Below are 22,131 nucleotides of genomic sequence, written 5' to 3'. Positions count from 1 at the left end.
GCTGCCGAGCCGGAACCGCTTCCTGCCGCGGCGCAGGGGGTTTCCTCCACCCGCCGCCTCTCCGCCGCCGCAGGAGCGGAGCCGCAGGGCGGAGGCGCGGCCCCTCCGCGGCCGGGGCGGTGCCACTGCCGGCAGCGGACGGCTACCCCGGATCCAGTCCCCGCCGCCGCTTCCTGCTCCCGCCCCGCCTCACCATAGAGATGACAGGCGCGGCGTGGGCCGCGGGGCCTGCCGGGAAGGGAGCGGCGTGCCTCGGCCTCGCAGCTTAACTTGCCGGCGGCGGCGGCGGCGAGCCTAGGGGAGCGCGCGGGCCGCCGCCATGTCGGGAGGGAGCAGCGCCGGCGAGTGGTGCCTCATGGAGAGTGACCCGGGCGTCTTCACGGAGCTCATCAAGGGTTTCGGTGAGGGAGTAAGCGGGAGCGGGGCCGGGCGCTGGGGTTGCGCCGCTGGGCAGGCGGTGGGGCTCTGAGGCCGCGGCCCCGCCGGTGGCTGCGGCTGTTCCCGCGCGGGTGCAAGACCGGCCCGCCTGCCGCGTCCAGCGGGGCGCTGCCCGGTTCCCTGGTGAAGGGTGCGGGGCCCCGATGGGCTGAGCCCGGCCGCGGCGTGGCTGCGGCCCGACCGGGCGGGGAAGGGGATGTGGGGCATGGCGGAGGGGAGGTTCGGGCCGAGGTCCGGCGTGCCCCGCCAGTCCGCGCTGGAGGAGCGAGCGCTGCCGCAGGGGTGCGGGAGTGTCGCGAAACGTGCTCCTGTGGAAGCTGGCCGTGCGGCGGTAAACGGACGCGAGTGGGAATGAACGTGTCTCTTGTGACCTCCGCGCGGCTATCCCAGGCTCGGGCCGTGCTCGCAGCGCCTAGCGCTTCCCGCTCTGCAGCGCCGTGCTTCCCCGGCAGCCTGCGCATGTATTCACCGCAGACAGCGGCCCGCCTCTCGGCTGAGGGGAGCTGTGAGGGCCCCAGCCGCGGCGTCGGGCTGCCCCGCCGCGGCCCGGGCATTCAAGGTTTCAGGGCGGTCGGTGCCCAGTCGCAGGGCGGGCTGTACAGCGGAGCCCCTCCTATCACCCAGGGCACTTGTAGGTTTCTGCTGGAGAGCTTGATCAGCACATGCCGCGTAGGGGAGAATACCAGCGTTTGCGGAGGGCTAGATATGTGTTCGGGTCCTGTGCCAGATGAATCCGTTACAGAGCCTCCAGGAGGGAGGATGTTATGGGAATGGGCTGTGACCAAGTTGAGCTGTGGTGCTTGGCCGTAGGCTGGGTAGCCTGCAAGGGGCTGCTTTGGCTTTTAGAATATTACATTTTATGTTAAATTGCATTTAATATCGCTGGCAATACTGTGATTATATGGTTATATCAGCAGATAAGTTTATACAGGATTGTGGCCAAAGAAGCAAAATGGTTTTATGCTAGGTTACATTGATATATAATTTCTGTCACATATTTTTCTCACAAGTGGAGTCCAGGCATGCTGCTGCTTTTGTGTTTCTATTTAACTAATAGATTAATCTTCCGCATACTAAGTATTTGAACTTTTTGGGCTCTGTCTTATGCAAACGTCTTGCTTGAGTGTATTGTTTACAGTATTTTCGGTCTATTACCATGGCTCTTTCTCTGGAGACAGATGGTTTTAAGTTCTGCTTTGGAGTAGCTGACAGTGTCTTTAAAAACAGTATTATTTTCAGCTGAGCAAAGGATATGAGGTGACCAAAGATATGTTAATCTCCTCTGCTTCTTTTTTAAATACAGCTGTGTTATAAAGACAACATCACCATACACAGGAGAAATTCCTGAAATAATTTCTCTTGTTTGGTTGGCTTGGTTTTTTTAATGAAGATGTGTTAAAGCCTGTAAATAGACTTTTCCATAACATAGACATACAAGTTGTAAATGTTACCGTAGTTCTTTCATGTGTCTGTCTTTACTGGCTGCATCCCTTTTAAATGGGGTAGTTGAAGAAACCTGTATCTTTCCTTGTTTCAGGTTGTAGAGGAGCACAAGTTGAAGAAATATGGAGTTTGGAACCAGAGAACTTTGAAAAATTGAAGTAAGGCACATTTCTAACTGCATGGGTTTTATTCACATTTTTCTGAAGTCGCTGAAAGAATGTGTACTAAACTCAGGTGGTTTTTTGGTGGCTTGTTTTGGTTTTGTTTTTGTTTTTTTTTTTTAGTTTCTGCAGAAGTTCATTAGGATTTTTATTTAATTGAGCACCTGGCAATTAAATTAATTTTTATTAATGCCTTGGTACTTAATCTAGCTTTTCTGATTTCAGAAAGAGATGCTAATAGCAGCTAGAATGAGAAATTTCTAATGATTTTGTCATTGGCTTGCATTATATCCTTTGACAAATTCTTTGACAAACTTCTGTTCCTTGCTTTATCTCCCTTCTTCCTCACATAACATGATATTGCATCTGTTGCCTTACATAAATTAATTTATGGTACTTACATATTTCTATAACTCGTTTTTCCTGCAGAACCACTTCCATGTGTATGTGAAGGCAAATAGTCTTGTTATAACTGACAATGACTGGTATTATATGGAACAGTTCTACCCTCATTAGGCAATATGAATTCTTTTACCATTTTGTCCATGCTGTGTTAAGTGTTTATCCGTGTTCACATACAAGATTTTAAGAGGAAAATGCTATCTAACCCAGACCATACTGTATTCCTATGCAGATATCCTATGCTTGTATAATTAATCTTTCAGATGTAGCAATTAGTTCAGAAGAGGTAGTTTTAGAATTTTTGTCTGACTGAAGATAGTTGACAAGTGACACCTGAATGGCAGAAATGTTACTTGAGAAGTGGTTTATTGGCTGCCTGCACTATGTACTTCATATGATACTTCATCAGAACATTACCTGTTTTGTTCACAAAGTAACAGCTTTGCTTGCTTGTACTGTCAGATGTATATCTTTCTAGTCTTGAGCAATGGCCAGCTTCCTTCCTTCTGACACACATGTAAGATATTTTAACTTAAACACTAAGAGTTAAAGAATATAGTAACACGTAGCATTTTTCAAATTCCCTCAGTGGACCCACTCTTTAAAAAGACATCTTGGACTTCTGGTCGGAGCTTAGGAAAAGTTTCTTATGCAGTACAGTAGCACGTTTACCTTTAGTAGATAAACATTTTGTGGTGATGACCTTAAATTCAGGTTGATATGATGAATGAATTTTTGCTTTAATGTAGCTGTAGATTTTGTAAGAATTGTTTCCTTTACTAATAAATTTTTGTTTTATGAGAATACTAAATAAAGTGCTACATGGAGTAAAAGCTGTTTACCGTGCAAGACATGCAGTCTGAAAAGCAAGACACAATTTTAGTAGAAGAGAAAACTGGATCTCTCTTCTCAGAGAGAACTCAAAGCATGAAGTTTCATGAGCACTCCTCTTTGAATATTTCATTTATGCCTAAAAGGATTACAAAAACTTTAGTTCCAACTCTTATTTATGATTGACAAATGTTTTGATACTATTTATCACTAACAAATTCAAATTAGTATTGTGCAACTGTACTAGGTACAGTAACCAGGAGAACTGGTCCTGATTTATGAAAATTACTGACTAAATGCTAATTCAGATTGGGATTGTTTAGCATATACGGAAAGAAGCCTGAAGTATGTTCTGCCTAATTAAAAGACCACATCTGAAAATTTCGGTGCAAGTTCCCTACGTTTAGAAAGAAATATTAACAGAATTACTGTACCAGCATACGGTTAAATTATAATAGAGATTTCTAGCTTTGATATTTTTCATCAGTACAGGTGATTTTTTTTCCTATCAATTTTATTTTTTAGGCCAGTACATGGGCTGATTTTCCTCTTCAAGTGGCAGCCTGGAGAGGAACCAGCAGGTTCTGTTGTTCAGGATTCCAGACTGGATACAATATTTTTTGCTAAACAGGTATGACAAGTTCAGTAGTTTTCTTAGACTTAAGTCTAAGTTTTCTTAGTTTTCTTAGTTATGAAACATAGCTTTTAATACTGAAAAATAAACTATCTTTTTGTTACTGTGTACACAAAAATTAACACTTTACAAGGTGAAATAACTTTAACAAATTCTGTGAGAGTAGGAACTGTGTATCAAAAGATGATGAACAAAGCAAATTGGATTGATCTGTCAAATCAGACAAAAATATCATGAGCTATGGAAGAGTAAAGCTCTTATTTATTTGTCAGCCCTCTCCTATAAAAGTAACTAACTCTTCTGTGCAATAAAGAATTACTTGGTAAATGTTCTGAGCAGAATGAGCAAATTATTTTTTGAAACCACTTTCAACAAATTCTAGGAAGAAATGTTTATTTTGGTCCAGTTTTTATTTCTTGTCTTTCTCAAATGCTTGCAGCCAGGGCAGTAGGATACTGCTGGATAATATTTTCCTAACTGTAGGATAATATTTTCCTCTAAGAGTTTGCAGACTATTTTGGCATGGAATTTTTAAGTATTTAAGTCAGAAAGGTGAGTTTAAATTAGAAATTACAGGAAAAATTGTTTTTGCTAATGTAATCAATTGTGTTTTATTAAATACCGAGTAGTACTGAAATTTTTTGTTAGCTTTGACAGGCTGCTGTGCGTATTGTTTGCAAGCAAGAAAAGCAAGAGAAAGTAACCAGAATGAAAGTAGGAGTATTTAATAAATGTTTTTAGCTCTTTTTCAAGACCTGCTTCTCAAACAGTGATAAATGTAACAGTCCAAACAAGAAGTGTAACCCTCCATGTGTTAATTACAAAACATTTATATCAAAGGGCAAATTATTAAGGCTTTCTGTGAAGACTGACACATAGACTGGTTGTTGATTTTGTTTGGGTTGTTTTGTTTTGTTTTTCCACAAACACAGAAGTGTTTTGTATGTAAATTTCAGAATATAAAGAAGTCTCCACACACTTCTAGCTAAAAGTATAGAACTATGGAAAACAATGGAAACATTGGGTGTATCTGTAGCTCTCCTGGCTACTCTGTACATGTGCTTCTGTTGTGGAGATCATCATCTTTAATTTGTTTCTTTTACAATCACCTTACTGTTTCATGCTCTTGGGGATGACTTTATTCCTTGGTCTTTTTTAATACTGTTTTATTCATTCTTCCCCTGCTGCAGCTCTTGAGTCCTGCCAAGCACTGTCCACCATTCTTATGATACAATGATCAGCAGTAGTTTGCCAGATGTCTTTATAGGTTTATAGGTCTGATAGACGCTGGTTTAGGTTGTGATTTCCACTTAATCAAACATACTGTTAGTGATCAGTAGGTTGTGGCTATAGAATAGCCTTGATGCAAAGAACCTCAGGGAAAATCCTTGATGTAACTCTCAAAGGGTGGTTACATGGCAGGAGGAAATCACTCTGATATGAATCTGGAGAGGGTTTTTTAAGATGAAAGCAGATTTACCCTCATTCAAGGGATTTACTCTTTCTTGTTTCCTGTGAGTAGATGAGGTTCTCCCAGAATTGCTGTTCTCGTGGATGCTGAAAACTTTCAAAGCATTTGTCTGCTTGCTCCACTTCTTTTGCTTATTTTCCCCTCTCCACTTCCCTTTTTGAAGCATGACACTGTGTTTAAAAGCAAGTAGCTAAGAGGGGCTTTGTTGAGCTTTAAGTTGGGATTGCAGAATGTACGTCAGAAAATTTGGATAACGTTAGGCTTGCTAACAAAAACAGAAAACTAAAGGCTAACAATGAAAAGTCCTTTATTTTGTAGCTTGCTTTGAAGAATTCATATTTTACTGTTTCCTTAAGCCTGAAACCTCTTTGTGGAGGTGTAGGAACTTTCTAATCTTCCCCCTCCTTCACCTGCTGCCTTTAAGGAGGGGTGTGCTGGAGTGACTCTAAGAATTCATTAATTTCGGCATGGAAAACAATTTCTAGAAGTGTTTACTATTTTAAAATAGTAGTACCTAGTTATGCCACTTGATGGCATGGAACGTGTTTCAAAAGTAACTTGCAAAGAGTTTAGAATATCTTTTTCATGTTTTAGTATTGTCTGTTAGTCAAGTGCAGTGGCTTAGCAAAATCAAAACACTTCTTGTAGACATATATATGCTTGTGTTTCATGTCAGTTCAGTTTGGCCTGGACTGAGGTATTGTGACTGAACAACTAGCGAAATAGTCACGAAGAAATTAGAATTAAAAGTCAACAGCTAAATGAAAGAAATTGGTTTTGATATTTTGGGAGGATTTGTAATAACAGTTTAGCTGTGGTGACTTTCATACTGGAGGAAGTTAGCCTTAGTTAGAGATCTAACTTGACAAGCTATGTTTTGAGGACTACATAGTGTTTTCTCAAGCAAATTGCTGATCTGATGAATTGATGATGAGAGCAGGATGTCTTGGTCCTTCCAACCTGTCTCCTTTCGACTTCAGGGTTCTGTTCCTCTCTTGCAATGGCTCAGCTGCTCATTGAACTTCCATGAGCCAGTGCAGCTCATCAGCCAGCAGTTTTCTATAGATTCTCTGTGCATATTTTCTGGGCTGGTCTCCTGCCACGTTACGAGATGTATTTGTTCAGTGAGTCTGTACAGGCCGCAGCTGGTAAAAGGTAAGTGAGAGAGAACAGGAGTTTCTTTATGGTAGTGCTGAGGTTGTTGCATTTCTTGAAACTACAGTCTGTGAATCTTTCTGAGTCACTCAGGAGCACAAGGGAAAACAAGCACTAATATTAAATATTTCTATTATAAAATAGCAACTCTTCCCAGCTATCATGCAACTGGGCTCATGTGCCTTTTTTATTTTCTCCATGTATGTTTTAAGTCCAGTTTTATGGTGGCTTTAAGGATGGGGTTTTGTTGTCTTCCAAGAGTCTTTCAGATGTCAAGACTTTTTTTTTTTCTTAATTACAAAAGCGGTGAGTAAAATAACCATATGTTCATTTCTAGGCTGGAACCCCAGAACAAATAGATTTGTTTTCTGGGTTAGCAAAATTTTTATGACACTTAAGATTATTGGTCTGTTGATCTGTATCTTCAAAACTGACATGACACTGGAGCCCTAAAAATCTTAAGAAGTCTTTGGCTCTCTTTCCTTTCCCATACATTTTCTTCTTTTAAATGTTACCATCTAAAGAGATCTGGTACTCTGCAGTAAATCTGTTTTACTGCAGAGAAGTTCTCAAGTGTCATTCTGAATCCTGAAGACTAAGTAACTGTTAATATGCAACAACAATTTAGTATGGGAAATAAATGATGCTGTTACAGCATGGCTCCGTTTCTGTTCAATTTTCATTAAATGTTCCATCTTAAAAATTGTTTCATTTGCCGGGGGGAGGGGGAGAACTTTAGTTAGATGTAAAAGGCTACAGCTCTCAAACTGTGTGTAGCAAAACATCTTTAAAATTGCATTAGGAAACACAATTTTGATAAGAAGCTTGTGCATGCTCACATTTTACTCATATCCACTTTCATAGTGATATTGTAGTTGAATTCCAAATGACAACTAGATCTTGTTCAAAGTTAAATAACAAGTATGTTGGGGGGGTTGAATTTTAAAGTCTGTCTAATATGCATGCGTATTAAAGGATTTTTTTTTTGATGGTCACTTTTATGTGCACTCATGTTAAATTTGGCCTCCCTGTTATGCCTAGGTATGATTTGGTCCTCTATTTGAGGCCACAGAACTCTGGATGATCTTACATACCCTTTGAGCTAGGATACCTAGGCACAATGAGGTGAGTTAAGGATACAGTTTCAGCCTTAACTCTGAATTTCCTGATTTCTTTGTTGCTTAAGTGTAGGCCCTTGCTGTTGTTTTTATACACAGTGGCTACATTATTGTACCACTCAATGTATTCAGCTGTCTTCAGCACAGTTTTGAATAGCTATATTCTGTGCTGATCACTGCAGAAGTGGAAGTGTCTCTTGACAAAAAAGAATGCCATTGTTGCAGACTTATGTACTAAAATTTTTTAGTTTAATAACCTCTTCAGGTTTTATTACTGAAGTATTGGTATCATGCCTTTGTTTTGTGCCATGTATTTATTTTATGCTGCATTGTGATGATATAACATTACAATTGTGATAATAAAACATTAACTTCATTAATTGGCAATATCTGTATACCTTCAGAAGGAGGATCTTCTAAATGATACTGTTAATAACAAAACATTGGTCTTCAGTTATCTTTGTGCCACTAATGGAAGCATATTATATGTATTTTTTTAACATTTCTAATACTCCAGTTGATTTCAAACTCAAAATTTTTGACATTTTCAGGTTTGGTAACATTAAGATAGACCAGATATCTGTGTTAAAGCTAAACTTGGGATAACAGATAACTTATAAGTAAAATGAACTTGCAACACATCTAATCAAAGTCTGAAAGAGATTTTCAGTAATTGAATATAACTATAGGAAGATTATATCTTTATTCCAAAGGAATAAAAATAAATAAATAAAATTAGATAGTGTTTTTAAACAAGAATAAGTTTCAGAACTTTGTCCTAATGCTGAATTTTTCAAGTTGAGTTTTGTAAAGCCAACTGTTTTGTAACATGGAGATGCTTAGTAAGTGAGCCCCAGAGATTTGCTGGTTATACTACCAGTTGCAGCACAGGGCTGTCCACAGCTTTTGAAAAACAAAATACATAATCCATCAGAAAGAGGATGTGAGTCAAGAACTTAAAGTGCTTCAGCCTTAAGTTGATCCAGAAACGCAGGTTGGATCCTTAAGGAAAGGTGCATGCTTACGAAGTTAAGTGTCTTAATTGAAGAGTATGTCAGAGTAGCCTATTCAAGTGGCTCCGTTGTTTGTTTTAAGCTAAGCTTCACTTGGTGATATGTCAATCTTCTCAGTTTTTTTGAGATAATCTCAGTAATGTGCATATATATCAGTATATATATTATTATTTTCTTTCAAATATTATTAAATACACCTTGTAGCTTTGCTAGAAAAATCTTTCAAAGGTGTCTGCTTTACACTGGAGTCCTGAATACTGATCAATCAAATATCTCACCAGGACTTCCCAGACAGAAACATACAGGCAAATGTTGGGATTTCTGGACAAATACAGAAAATCCTCTTAAGTTTCCTCAAGTCAAAATAAAAATCTTTCTGGGACAACCTGCATATCTATCTTTCATGCTGTCTAAATGCAGAAAATTTTTTCTGCCAATGCTGAGACACCTTAAGAGACACATTGGCAATTAGGTAAGATGGGTATCCTGACCAGTTTCTCTCTCAAAGGACTTACTAGCTTATGTGTATGGCAGTGCTGGACTGGCTGTGTGTGTTGACAGGATGCTGTGCCTGTGTGACAAATAAACCTTGCACTCTTCTTCTTCATTTGGTACTACAATCACCACCTCTTTGTTCTGTGCTTTTCACCCTGCCCATGAACTATCATTAGCTAGGTACCTCCTTCTTCCATCTTGGTAGTTCTCTCATGTCATCTGGATCCAGGAACATGTCTTTTTATGCATATCACCTGCACTTGCTTCTGTTCCTCTGCTACAGGACTATTCTTGCTGCCTTTTGCTTACTTCCTGCCTCTCACTTTCTGAAGAGTATTTGTAGTTCTATAATGTATTTCCATTTCAACAGCTGGGGGCCACTGGTCTAAGATCTGCATCTGTTGTATATTGTTTTCTAGCAGTAAGACAAGATTGTTTAGCTTGGTCCTTATACTTTAACAGACTCCTCTCATACTGTAGTTGGAATACAAAAATATATTTATGCTGAAAGGCAAATATTTGATGAGACCACAAATTCCCTGCTGAGTTTAATTTCTCCTCCTATTTTTGCTGTTGTTTAAAGCTTCTGTATCCAGCTGATCCAACACGGTTTCTGTGTTGATCTTGCCTCTAGGCACAAAATCTGTCTTAATCTCCCTTCCCTTTTTTTAAGGCATTATTGGGTTAGTGGCCTGCCAGAGCAACTGATTGTTCCATCTTGATTTTTCAGTAAAAATAGTTACCACTTAATGTTGTCTCTCCCTATAATGTCCTGTATTAGTTATCATTTAACAAGTGCAGTTTGCTGTAGTGACCCTCCCTTCATTGTAATAGCATTGTTCTAATAGTTCTTCACCACAGGCGTGTCTACCTTCTTTCTCCTTTCTCTATCAGCTTAATTGCAATGTTCGTAACCACTGCTTCAGGTTAGCCCACTGTAATCCACTTAGGATCTTCCTGCTTTCATCCTAGTACTACTTTTACAACTGTCTGTGATATCATTCTCTAGTCATATCTCAGAGAATCTTTAGTTCTTGGTTCCTTTTACTATGTGATAGTATTAATTCTCTTGAATTAGGTCATTCTAGTAGTCTGTGGTTTTTAATTTTTCTGCTATTGTTCATTATTTCACTGCCCTTGATGGATTTTCCTTCGATGTCCTTTATTGTGTAATTGTGTTAACTCTAACCTTTAGCTTGTGTACCTGCAGTTTGTTTAATTTGAGTTTCGGTGGCTGTAATCTGTTCTGTGTGTGTAGTTGACTCCCTTGATTACCATTCAAGTCAACTGGATTGTATTTTTCTTAAATTAAGAAGTGCTTTATTATTTCTTTATCATTTGCACTATACAGACATAATCTGAACTGGGAACACCCTGAAATTTAGAAAATAGATTTTTTTTTTTTTTAAACTGGATTTAAGAAAGAAACTTTTTACAGTGAGGATGGTGAAGTACTGGAACAGGTTGCCCAGAGAGGTAGTGGAGGCCCCATCCCTGGAAACATTCAAGGTCAGGTTGGACGGGGCTCTGAGCAACCTGATCTAGTTGAAGATGTCCCTGCTCTTGCAGCGGGGGTTGGACTAGATGACCTGTAAGGGTCCCTTCCAATCCAAAGCATTCTATGATTCTATGAAAATGAATATATGGTGTGGCTTATAATATTAACATAGTAGGTTTTCCTTTGTTAGGTACTAGCTTTGATTGTAAAACAGGTTGGTGGTTTTTTCTCTTTTTTTTTTTTTTCTTCCCCTCGCCCCTTCTCCTTTCTTGTTGGAAGTGGTTTCACATTCACAGCCCTGAACTAATTTTCATTTTTTAATACAAAATCAACATCCTCTTTCCCAGTCCCAAAGTTTAAGTAGAATTTTCAATTGCAAAATAGTCTCATAGACTGAGCATACATTATTTTTCCTTGCGTATAGCTCGCTGAGAAAAAACTGCTAATACGAAGTCTTTCTTGTGTTATGGCCTTATACTATTTGATTACTGTGCTTTTAATTAAATCTCAGATTATATTTAATAATCCTTGTCTCTCTCTTTCTTTAAATACTGTAGTTTGTGTATTACTAAGCAACATTAAAGACATGGCTGTAATATAAAGGGGGTTGTTTATATTTTCTAAAAATGGAATATGTGATGCTTAAGTCTAAGGAGCAGTGTCACACAAACTAGTAACTTAAATGTTAGGTTGAAAAGGATAGTTATATTGTAAATTAAGGAAAAAAGTGAAAAACCTAAAACTTCATATGGCTTATTGTTCAGCAAACAATCTTTTAAAAAATCTTTACATCTTGGAACATCTACATTTTATTAGTTTATCCCTAGGATATGTTAAATTCTTTGTCCAACACAACCTCTTTATAAAAATTCTAGGTTCCATAATGTGCTTTATTGCCCCAAATTAATTTTTTTTTTTGAGCTCGGACTCCTCGTAGGAATTCTGATTATTTGAAGGACATTCTCTTTGGGAGAGTTGACTTTTTTTTAAGACCATAGAAATAGTAGTGTAGTTTGGGCAGCTTGCTTTGCATAGTACTGTATTTGTTTTTCCACTGAGATCAGAGGGTTCCTGTATTTCTTCTATGTCCTTCATTAATCACTTTAGGGAGGTGGTGAGGCAGTAGAATGACAGAGTTTCTAAGTAGAGGTGTGAAATATCAGTTTTATCAGTGAATTGTATATGACAGCCATCCAGTGTTCATTTTATTAGTCTCCTATAGCAAAGGTTTTTCTGTGGCTACTCAGACTAGATTTGCTGCCTGTTTTAGAATGAAGCTCTAATGTGAATCAGCATAGAAAGTGCGTGTTTGTAATGAATAATGTTGCCCAGCTTAAATTAAATTTTTATCATCAGTACTGAACAAATTCTCAACACTTTTTTCTAGGTAATTAATAATGCTTGTGCTACTCAAGCCATAGTAAGTGTGCTATTAAATTGTGCTCATCAAGATATCCACCTAGGAGAGACTTTGTCAGAATTTAAAGAATTTTCACAAAGTTTTGATGCTGCGGTAAGCATCTACTATTTTCTCTATTTTAAGTATTATTGTAAGCCAACGTAGATATGACACTATTTAATTTTGTTACTTACTTTCAGATGAAAGGTTTGGCACTAAGCAACTCAGAAGTGATTCGGCAAGTTCACAACAGTTTTGCCAGGTAACACATGTTTTAAATCTAGGTAAAATGTGAGCAAATTCTTTTTCATCTCGGATTTTTTAAAATTTTCTTTGCAGACAACAGATGTTTGAATTTGATGCAAAGTCCTCAGCAAAAGAAGAAGATGCATTTCACTTTGTAAGCTATGTTCCTGTTAATGGACGGCTATATGAACTAGATGGCTTAAGGGAAGGACCAATTGATTTAGGTAATATTTTATATTTTTTCTGAACATCCTTCATTTTAACAATAGCTTATTGCAACAAATTGGTTGTATGTTATAGGATCAAACCAAGTTATTTATTAAAATAAAGTGTATCTTTAAAGGTTTCTTAATGTGCTATTCAGGCTTATACTTCTTTGCAGTTATTTCTATTATTTTATTTTTGTTGGTCTGAAAATGCAGTTTTCTTCCTGCTTCCTCCATGTTTCTGATTATCTCTCTTTTCAGTCAGTAATCAAATGAACAGGCCATGCAATCCAGTGGGCTTCTAATACCTTAACAGTTTTCTTGCAAGAGAGAAGTTTACATAACCCACTTCTTGTGGATGTTTGCTCTCTTTACCTGAGGAAGTATGTTGTTGTTCTGAGCTGTCTCTAACAAAACCTGGTAAAACTGTAATCTTTTTGGCTTTCCTTACCAATAGTGTGCGATTTCTTTTGCTAATGTTTTTCCCTACGTCTTCCTTGTTGTGGTATTGTCACCCAAGACAATTCCCAAGTTATGTTTTCAAAGCTATTTTTTTTTCCAGGTTGATTATAAACTATCCATTTATTTTATCATTTGTTTCTTGTGTGGGAGCATATATACAGCTGACTCCGTACACTTTTTATACATTATGTGGCTGGTGCTTACACACTGCCCTCTTTCTTCTTCGATAGCAAATATTTTCCCAATGGTTTAAAAAAGAATAGCTACTTCTAGCATAGTTTTATTCTCTGTAAGACTTGTTCCTGTTTTGTGTCTTGTAATCTTTCTTAACTTGCGGTATGTGTGCCATCTTGTGTCTTGAAAAGCTCTACAGTGCCTATCATGTGTCTGCACTTTCTTTTGAGTCTGATATAATCTCAATATGTTCCACGCTCCATTTCCAGAGTGTTTTCCCAATTTTTTTGACAGTTGTATTTATTTTTAGGCTGACTAATGTTTTGCTGCTAAATCTCATCTTTAGTCTGGCTAGAGAGACCATACAGTCTACAGACCTACCAGTAACATAATTTTTATGGTCACAAGATCATGAGTCTCTTCATTTGCTTTAAGGTCTTGAAATTGTTAAAGAGGCATTATCAACTTATGAAATCACCTTTAGTTGTCTTAAAATTCATTTTAATCGTTTATCTTAAAATCAAGTTATCTATCATATCCTTTTTATATTTTTTTTCTGTACCTGACTTTTTAATGTTGTATTGCATCTACATAGTATTAACTCTTTATTTTACTTAAATGGAACAGCTGTAACTATCCATACTTTTTTCTTTTGCTGTCTACTTTTATGTTGTCATACCAACTAATTTCTTTTGTGTCATAAAAATCTTACATAACTTACTCCCCCCCTACTCCTGTTGTTTCTTGTTATCAACAAAATAAACGTTAGGTGCTTATGCTCTTAAAATTTAGTTTTTCTCCATTGCTTTGGCCAGTACCTTATCTAAATATTGTTATTAAAAAATGTGTCTTCCATCTCCTAAAACATCACCTGAGTAATTTGAGACTGCAGTTGCCAAGGAAAAACTTGTTACATACTCTGAAGTTATAAGCCTGAATTATAGAAGTCTTGAATTTGCAATAAATTTTGGTAAGTAGATTAATTTTTTTTGTGTGTTTTTTTTTCTAGGTGGATGCAATCAAGATGACTGGATAAGTGCTGTACGGCCTGTCATAGAGAAACGTATACAAAAGTAAATGGTCATGATGCTTTTAAAATATAGCGCCTTATATATGTTTAAAAATTCCTTACTCTTAATTTCTTTCAATTAAAGGCTTTCAGCTGAATTTCTAAGGAATGATGCTTATGCATCATTTTTATGTGCATATCAGTGTATGACTTCAGAACCAATTGCCCAACATGAGCCAAATGTGATGATAGATAAATCTCAAATACGCTGTGTTCCTGTATGATTAATCAAAGTAGGTATCTGTGTAGTGAAGAGAGATCCTACTAGTACTCTGAAAAAGGAAGAGCAAGATGATTAAGTCTGTTAGACAGCTGTGGGTCTTTGTGAGTGAAAAATGAGTGCTATTAGCATGGATAAAAATTGGGTGTGTGCTTATAATTAAAAATCCTAGATAATAACTATATCCATACAGCTGGTATTTACAGAGAACAAGTTTTCCTTAGGTATGTGGCTTCTTTTAGAAATGTCAGCTAGAAAAACATACTATAGTATGTTTTCCTACTTCTTATCTCTGACCGCAAACTGCAGCCCCAAACATGTTAGAATAAAGTTGATTTTATGCCATTTTTAGAAAATAATTTTCAAAGTCTTAGTTGAAGACTTTTATGATAAGCAATACATTACTACCAAATCGCATTTGGAGAATTTAAACTCTGAAAGGCCTGCTAGTCTAATTGTTGAATGTACTTTTCACATTGTATGAAGAAGTCTCCAATGTTTTCTAACAAGTAAGAGTAATGAGAAAGTAAAAATTACTGTGTGCAGCAGTCTCATGCAAGTTTTGTCGTCGACTATATCAGATTTTTTTTTCTTTTTTGGACAGTTTCAATATTTAATTTTTGTGACCACAGACAGGAATAGTAAAATCTTGGGAGAGGAGGTTATTAGAAGTTACATATTGGATAGTGCTCATCTGAGGTCTGATTTTATTTTGTGGCCAGAATGGATCTGTAGCACAGCTTAATTTAGTAGATCCGTGTAGAGTTTTTTTCCACAAAATGCATTCCCTTATAATGAAATCACGGAGGAGGTTTTCGAGTTGTCCTGTTAATGATTAATTTTGAAAGTGGTTTGGGTTTTTTTGTTTTTGTGTGTGTGTGTGTTCCTCATTTAGATACAGTGAAGGTGAGATAAGGTTTAATTTGATGGCTATCGTATCTGACAGAAAGATGATATATGAGCAGAGGATTGCAGAATTACAGCAGCAACTTGCAGAGGTAGGCCATGGTATTTAAGTTACTGGAGTAATTCTCTGATAATAGTTCTGTGTCTTTGCTTTATTCTTTCCTTGCTCCAAATGGAATATCACTAAAAAAAGCAGGGAAGGATTACTACATACCTGTCCCGTGCAGTGCTGTGTGGATGCACTGATGCATCGCTGGTTACTTCTGAGTGAGCTAATTTGAGCACTCAGTACAGTATGACTATGTCATTGTGGCTCTCTGTCTTGACTAATTTGCTGTGGTAGTGGAACTATTATTTTCCTAGTACCTGAGCTAATCTACTTATAACAAACTGTGGAAATTCCTTGAATGTGCCTATAACTGTAAGCAAAACTGAATCTCTGTGATAGAAATACTCTTAAGACAAGACTTATTTTAATTAACTTAACTTTTTTCTGTTTTGTGGAAGGAGGAGCCTATGGATACAGATCAAAGTAGTAATATGTTAAGTTCTATACAATCAGAAGTTGCGAAATACCAGATGTTAATTGAAGAAGAGAACCAAAAATTAAAAAGATACAAGGTATGTAGCCTTTGCTTTTCTGATGAAACTATCTGGAAAGTTGTAAGAAAAAGCCAGCTGTTATATCTGTGGGAGGCTGTTGCAATTAATCTGAAGGAACTTCATGGGTACTAGAAAGACAATGTTATGTAAATTCATGTTGCATTCCTGAATTTACGGGTTAGTTACTAGTTTGCTTCCTTTTAGGCATAAGGCTTACAAGTCAGTTTGTAATGGTCTCTGTAGCTCCCTTTGTTTTGCCGCTTCTTTGTACCTTTCTCACTTTAAAACTTTCTCACTTTTTAAGCATGGTGAGTTCTAGAACTCCTACAAAGAAATTGCTCTATGTGCCCCAGAAGGCTGATGAGCCTTTTCTTGCTGGAGTTGTTAATTACAGTACTATATGTAACAGTGGCCTCTTACTAAGTAGAATTTTTTGGTTTTTTTTACTAGAAGGGCTTTGATGTGTTACTCATAACTCTCTTTTTTTTCTACAGAGTGTTCATATGAGCTCTTCCAGCTCTCATTGTATAGTAATGAATAATGTTGATGCATCGGTTGATAAGGAAGGGTAGTCAGGAGATTGTGAACTTCGTGTATAGATTCATTCTGTGTTTGCACATACATTGTCCTAATCTGACATACAGATACTTGCATAGCTTCTGGTAAAGAAGCTCTCCTAGGGTACTTGAATTATTCTTTTGTTATAGTTTACCTGTTGTCTTTTCCTCTGTTGGGAAGCAGTGAAGACACAATTAGCATGTTCTGCTTTTTCCTAAATAAGTACTTTACGTGTGTGCGCTGAAAGCATATCATTCTTTGAAATGACATGTGGTATTAATGAAAATGAGATATGTGAAAGTTTCTCTGAGATCATAACTTGCAACTTTTTAAATAATTCCCTAATACTTTTACAGGAATGTTTTGAGGGGAAAAAAAGCTGGGTAACCAAATTTTTCTTTTTTAATCCCTTAACCTGTTTTTTTGGGGGTTTAGAAAAGTGGCTAGATTAAAAATAAGTTTTAAAATAGAAGTTGTATATATCAAAGGATAAAGAAATTAAAGAAATATTTTCACTAGATTTTGTGTTTCGTCACTAAAAATGAAATAAATGTTTTCACTAGTTTCTATAAGGTACGGACCAAGACTTCAATAATTCTAATGATACTTTCAAATATATTTCTACAGTACATGTGTTCAGTTGTAAAGTGTTATTGTTATTTGTCTCTAAAGCAGTGTCGCTACATTCTGTTCCACAGCATCAGGATGCAATTCAAGAAACTATTAAAAAAACCAAAAGAAAACAAAAAGAAACCCACCCAAAAACACCCTCAAAGCATGTGCTTTACCAAGCATTGAAAGAAAGCAAAGAAATGAAATTGAGGGTCAAAAAACCTTAAAGTTCCTAATTGTATGTGGAAATATTGTGGAAACTGCTTAAAAGGCCACATTTTTTTTTTATGTTAGGGTATCAACTTGAGGGTCTCTGGAGGTCGTTCCTCGCAGTTGAAAAACCAATCAATCTCCTATCTTTCTGAAGGATTGAACCATTGTAGAAGCTGCAAAGTGTTTAGTATAACAAAAATAGTTACACTTTTGCATTACAGAAATGTTTGTCTTCAGCCTAGGCTGAGGCCACAACTATGTAAGGGACTGTTAAAATACATAGGTCGAACTGCAATTGAAGTTGAGAGGAAAAAAAAGTTAATAGTTTAGACAACAGTACTTGTCAGTGTTACAGCAGTGGCTAAACCATATACCCTACTTAATTATTGAGGGGTTTTTGGCTAGTATGTAGACTGTAAGGGTAATCTGTGCCTTAAGGAGTAAATTGATCTGGCATATACTTTCTCACCATGTGCTCAGAATATTATGGCTTGGACTTTTTTAAATTTCAGCCAGCTAAAAATAAAGAATTCCAGCTTCTGGGGGGGTGGACGACAATGACAGGGATGGGAAAAATCCCCGTTTAGCCATATAATAATTCTGTTAATGCTTTTAATTTATTTTTAGATCGAAAATATTAGAAGAAAACATAACTACCTGCCTTTCATCATGGAACTATTAAAGACTCTAGCAGAGCACCAACAGTTAATACCATTAGTAGAAAAAGTAAGTATTTCCTAGCTGACTTTCAGAAACAGTATATTACCATAATTCTTCATACCTTCTACTTAAAAATGCAGTCAAATATCTTGGAAGCATAAATGGCATGGGTTTCTTTATTTAAACTGCTACATTCAGATACATTGCTAGTTTACCTGATGGTCCCTTGCAATTCTCAGGAGGCACAATTCCAATGGAGACTGGAGACTGTGGGACCAACCAACTTTGCACTATTATGCAAAGGCAAACTGTATCTCCCCTTTGATAACCTAAACAAATTTTTCTAATGGTGATGTAGGAAGACGCAATTCAATATCAGCTAAACAATCACATTACAGGGCATAAGATGCCACAATACAACAGACATGTGATTTGGGCTTTTCTACACGAGAAATCAAAAGTCCTACTAAAATTGTGATGTGTAGCTCCAGTTAGTATGGGGTAGAGTTCCCCATACTGTCTTGATACCCCTTTTTGAACTGAGGAGTATTTAAACGTATGCGTACACAGACCTGTATGTAGAAGATTGATCCCTTTTGCCAACCTGGACTCTTCAATACTCGGTTTTGTTGATTTACCTAGCTGTGAACGCTAGATGGCAACCTTTGCACAGAGGTTCTGGTAACTTAGGTGGCTTGCAATTTGTTCTCTTTTTCTCTGTTCTTATACTGATTTACTGGCTCATTGTTTTCCCTTTTTTATTGACATTGATTTACTATTAAGGTTTGTATTAATAAAGGTTTATTAAAGTGTGTCTGTCACTTTGGCAAGGTTATTGAACTGTATGGCTAGTCAAGTACTTGAATTGTAATAAGATCAGTGCTGGCTTGCATATCTACTCATGTGCCATAGACAGTATCCCTAGTTTTGAACTCACACTGAAGAAGGATCTCTATATTATTATAATGAAAAAAGAGCTAAATACTATTTAATGAGTACATTTTTTAGCTGAATTTACTTAGAGTATGTTTGCAGGCCAGTAGCTTATAAGATAGTAACTTTTGGATTCCGTTTTTTAATCTTTTCCTTCTTTGGGTAACTTGTGGAGTTTTAATCTAGTTTCATGTTAATAGGAGTTATTTATAACACCATCAAGCCTCTCTTACAAGTAAATTTCCAGTGGACCTGAGCAACTGGTGATAACAGATCTTAATTCTAAATTACTGAATTAGATCCAGTTCTGTTCAATAATACGTGGTAACAAGCAGCAGTCTGATTCAGAATGAACAAACGTTTTGACAGAAAAGTGGCTAATATTGCATCTGAATTGTGCCTTCTTCTTGCCTAATCTTTTTTTCACTAAATTCATAAGGAAGAAAATACTAGTTCCCTGTCAGTTTGAACTATCTATCAATTGATACAAGTTATATGAGAATCTGTTCGCAAATATCTTGGTAGGAACTCTTGCGGGGTTTTTTCCACTCTGCTCTTTTGAAAGATCTGAAAAACTGTGATCTTGGTTGCTTCAGAGTTTAGTTTATGATAATCAGTATATCTGAATGCAGTTTTTTCTTGTGACATAAAATGTTTTCATTAGGAAGTTATTTCTATGTTAAATGCATATGGAGGTATGAAAAATAAAGGTTAAATTACGTTTTAAAAATAGTGCTTTTTTTCACCTCTCCTTTTCCCCTATGGAAGTTACCTAGTCTAATAGTTTCTTTTGTATTATATATTTGAACCTATATGTATTCTTGAAAGGCTCTATATATGAACCTAGTAAAATAGTAGTAGGATACTTCTGAAGGGTCTAAATTTACATTTAAAATGTCTCTTTCTACCGCATATTTTGTTGAATGTTCAAAAATGTGATGCGTAGTCATTCAAAGCTCCAAAAAGAAGATTTTTGTCTTAACAGAACTTAACATCATCTCCCTTTGTTTTCTAGGCAAAAGAAAAACAGAATGCCAAGAAAGTTCAGGAGGCCAAGTAAAGATGACTTTGCAAAATACATACAATTATGTGCTTCTGAAACTATTTTCATTACAACAAATAAAACTTTTCATAAACTTTAAATTTTGTCCAGTGCACGTTTGACAATTGTAACAATTTGTCTTGTACTGTATGCACGGGTCTAATTTTCTTTCTTCCCCTGCATCTTGTGCATGTAGTACTGCTAAGTAATGTTTAGGTTCTCTTGGTCAAATTCAGTATTTAAGTCTGATTTCTGAAACCTGGGGAAGAGGACCTAAAACTGTGCAAGGAAAATGTACCCATTTCGTCCCACGTGAATATATGATAATGATACAAATGCCAGAGTTTAAGTATAAGCATGAGCTTTCTTTGCTCATCCCTACTGACAATTATAATATTATCCAATTGTTCAGTGACATACCCTGTGTCTTTGTTTTTACAAAGTATGTGTCTGATTTTTTTACAAAATTGAAAAGTATGAATTTAGCTGTAGAAACATTTGCAAAGACCAATGTATAATCTCAAAAGATCTGCATTGCTTTAGTAGAAAAGATAATAAATATTCCCATTTTTATTTTGGCAAACTTTCTTCTGTGGTATTTATTATTGGATAAGATGATCAGGATATGTGTTGGAGGTCATCAGCCTTGTGACTTTGAGTATATGTGTTCTAAATTTGGATTAGAAAGAAGGCACGCTATTGTTTTGGGGAGTTAATATTCTTGGATATAAGCTAGTACTGTTCTGGAGTATGTTAAATTTAAGTCTTTAAAACAATACTTTCTAATTGACCTTGGGAGGTAAGTTAATATAAGAAAAAACATGTATGGAAGATTCTTGTTGATAATAACATTGTAATGGAAGATGCTTGAACTGTCTTCCATGGACCAAAGGGGATGTCTGGGGAATGGAGCTCACATGGTGTCCTACCTTCTTAGTGCTGCTTGTCTGTGAACTATGACTAGGCAAATTGTTTTGGTAAGGATAGTAACAGGCCATTGTAACAATACATAATATTTGAATTACTGAAACACTGTTAGTGTATAGTGTATATAAATTCATTTAGAAAACTTCCAGTTTCTTCCGAAAAGACTCAGACAAGAAATAGGAAGAAAAACAAGCAAAAGAACTTGGATTGTTTGGAAGACATTTAAAACCAGTAAAAGGTGTTTGTTTTGCTTGCCTTGCCTGTAGGCATACTTCATTGAACTGTGAGGTCCTTTGGTCTTGTAGGCTTGTATGATGAGAATATACTATATTTAGAGAATTTTTGGAAAACCCGCTATGAAACAAATTCTGTTTTCTGTTGGTGCTTCATATATATTGCATATATAGACATAATAAAATTTTGGCCAAAGAAGTAAAACATACACTGTGCTCTCCTACTGCTGAAAGGTTCCACTTCAGTCATTGCTGTGGCTGGAAGGGTAAGATCTCTTTCAGAAAAGAACATGAGATCCATGTCTGTGTGTTGTACAAAATTGATCAGGTTGCTGAGAACATAAACTGTGTGTGAGAGTTCCCTACTTTAGTAGTTCATTGCAGCAATATTGTTTAGGGGAAGGGAAAGACTGTGTAAGAGGCATTTCTGATCTTACGATTATACTCTGAACTGTAGTTCAACCTGTTGAAAAGATTTGTCTATCTTTTTAAGTGGTAGCCTGATAATTCCTGCTGCACCCTGACATTCTTGGAGAATTTTGATACTTTCTACAATAAAATTTTGCTATTCCATAATAGATCTCAACTTAAATTCTACTGAAGTTATTCCATTCTCCTTTTATTTGCATGCTTGGGCATGTACAACAGGAAAAGGAATTTTGCTAAAGCAGCAAACTATGTTTGCAATTGCCAACAAATTTTAACAGTCTTTTTTTAGACATTAGAATAATATTACAAGCAAACTTTCTGGATTTGTGGAATGAAAAAAGAGGATGGATGTAAAGATCAAATTTTAACAAAATTTGTTAGTCCAGTGTGTGAGTGAAAAATGTTGGTGTTTTTTTTTTTAAAGGGTATTTAATGCAGAAGTAGAACAACTCAAAACTGGTGTACTTTGTTATATTATAGAATCTTTTTTTTTTCTGATCAAAACCCGTATGCTAATTTTTGACCATTTTCACCAAGTTTGTGAAACCGTTTTTCATAATATGTATGTTGGTTTTAAAGG

At 36.8% G+C, this 22,131-nt stretch overlaps 1 protein-coding gene across 2 annotated transcripts; it reads left to right on the top strand.

The window, feature by feature from the left end:
• The first annotated feature begins 259 nt into the window (after positions 1–259).
• On the top strand, positions 260–20,544 carry UCHL5 (ubiquitin C-terminal hydrolase L5). Of its 2 annotated transcripts, XM_075508143.1 has the most exons (11): positions 260–401; positions 1,976–2,039; positions 3,801–3,906; positions 12,047–12,172; positions 12,259–12,320; positions 12,398–12,528; positions 14,156–14,219; positions 15,331–15,433; positions 15,849–15,962; positions 17,955–18,053; positions 19,936–20,544. In XM_075508143.1, exons 1-11 carry the CDS (start codon positions 320–322, stop codon positions 19,978–19,980), a joined length of 996 nt encoding a protein of 331 aa, XP_075364258.1. In that variant the 5' UTR covers positions 260–319; the 3' UTR covers positions 19,981–20,544. The 2 variants fall into 2 exon arrangements, with proteins under 2 accessions (XP_075364258.1, XP_075364259.1); XM_075508144.1 differs by lacking the exons at positions 260–401; positions 1,976–2,039 and adding an exon at positions 7,577–7,660.
• Positions 20,545–22,131: the final 1,587 nt, after the last annotated feature.

This window comes from Mycteria americana, chromosome 7 (assembly GCF_035582795.1).
Source record: "Mycteria americana isolate JAX WOST 10 ecotype Jacksonville Zoo and Gardens chromosome 7, USCA_MyAme_1.0, whole genome shotgun sequence".
Taxonomy (NCBI): Eukaryota; Metazoa; Chordata; class Aves; order Ciconiiformes; family Ciconiidae; genus Mycteria; species Mycteria americana.
The sequence above is the reverse complement of the archived record's forward strand: the minus strand, read 5'-3'. Positions and strand labels throughout refer to the sequence as shown.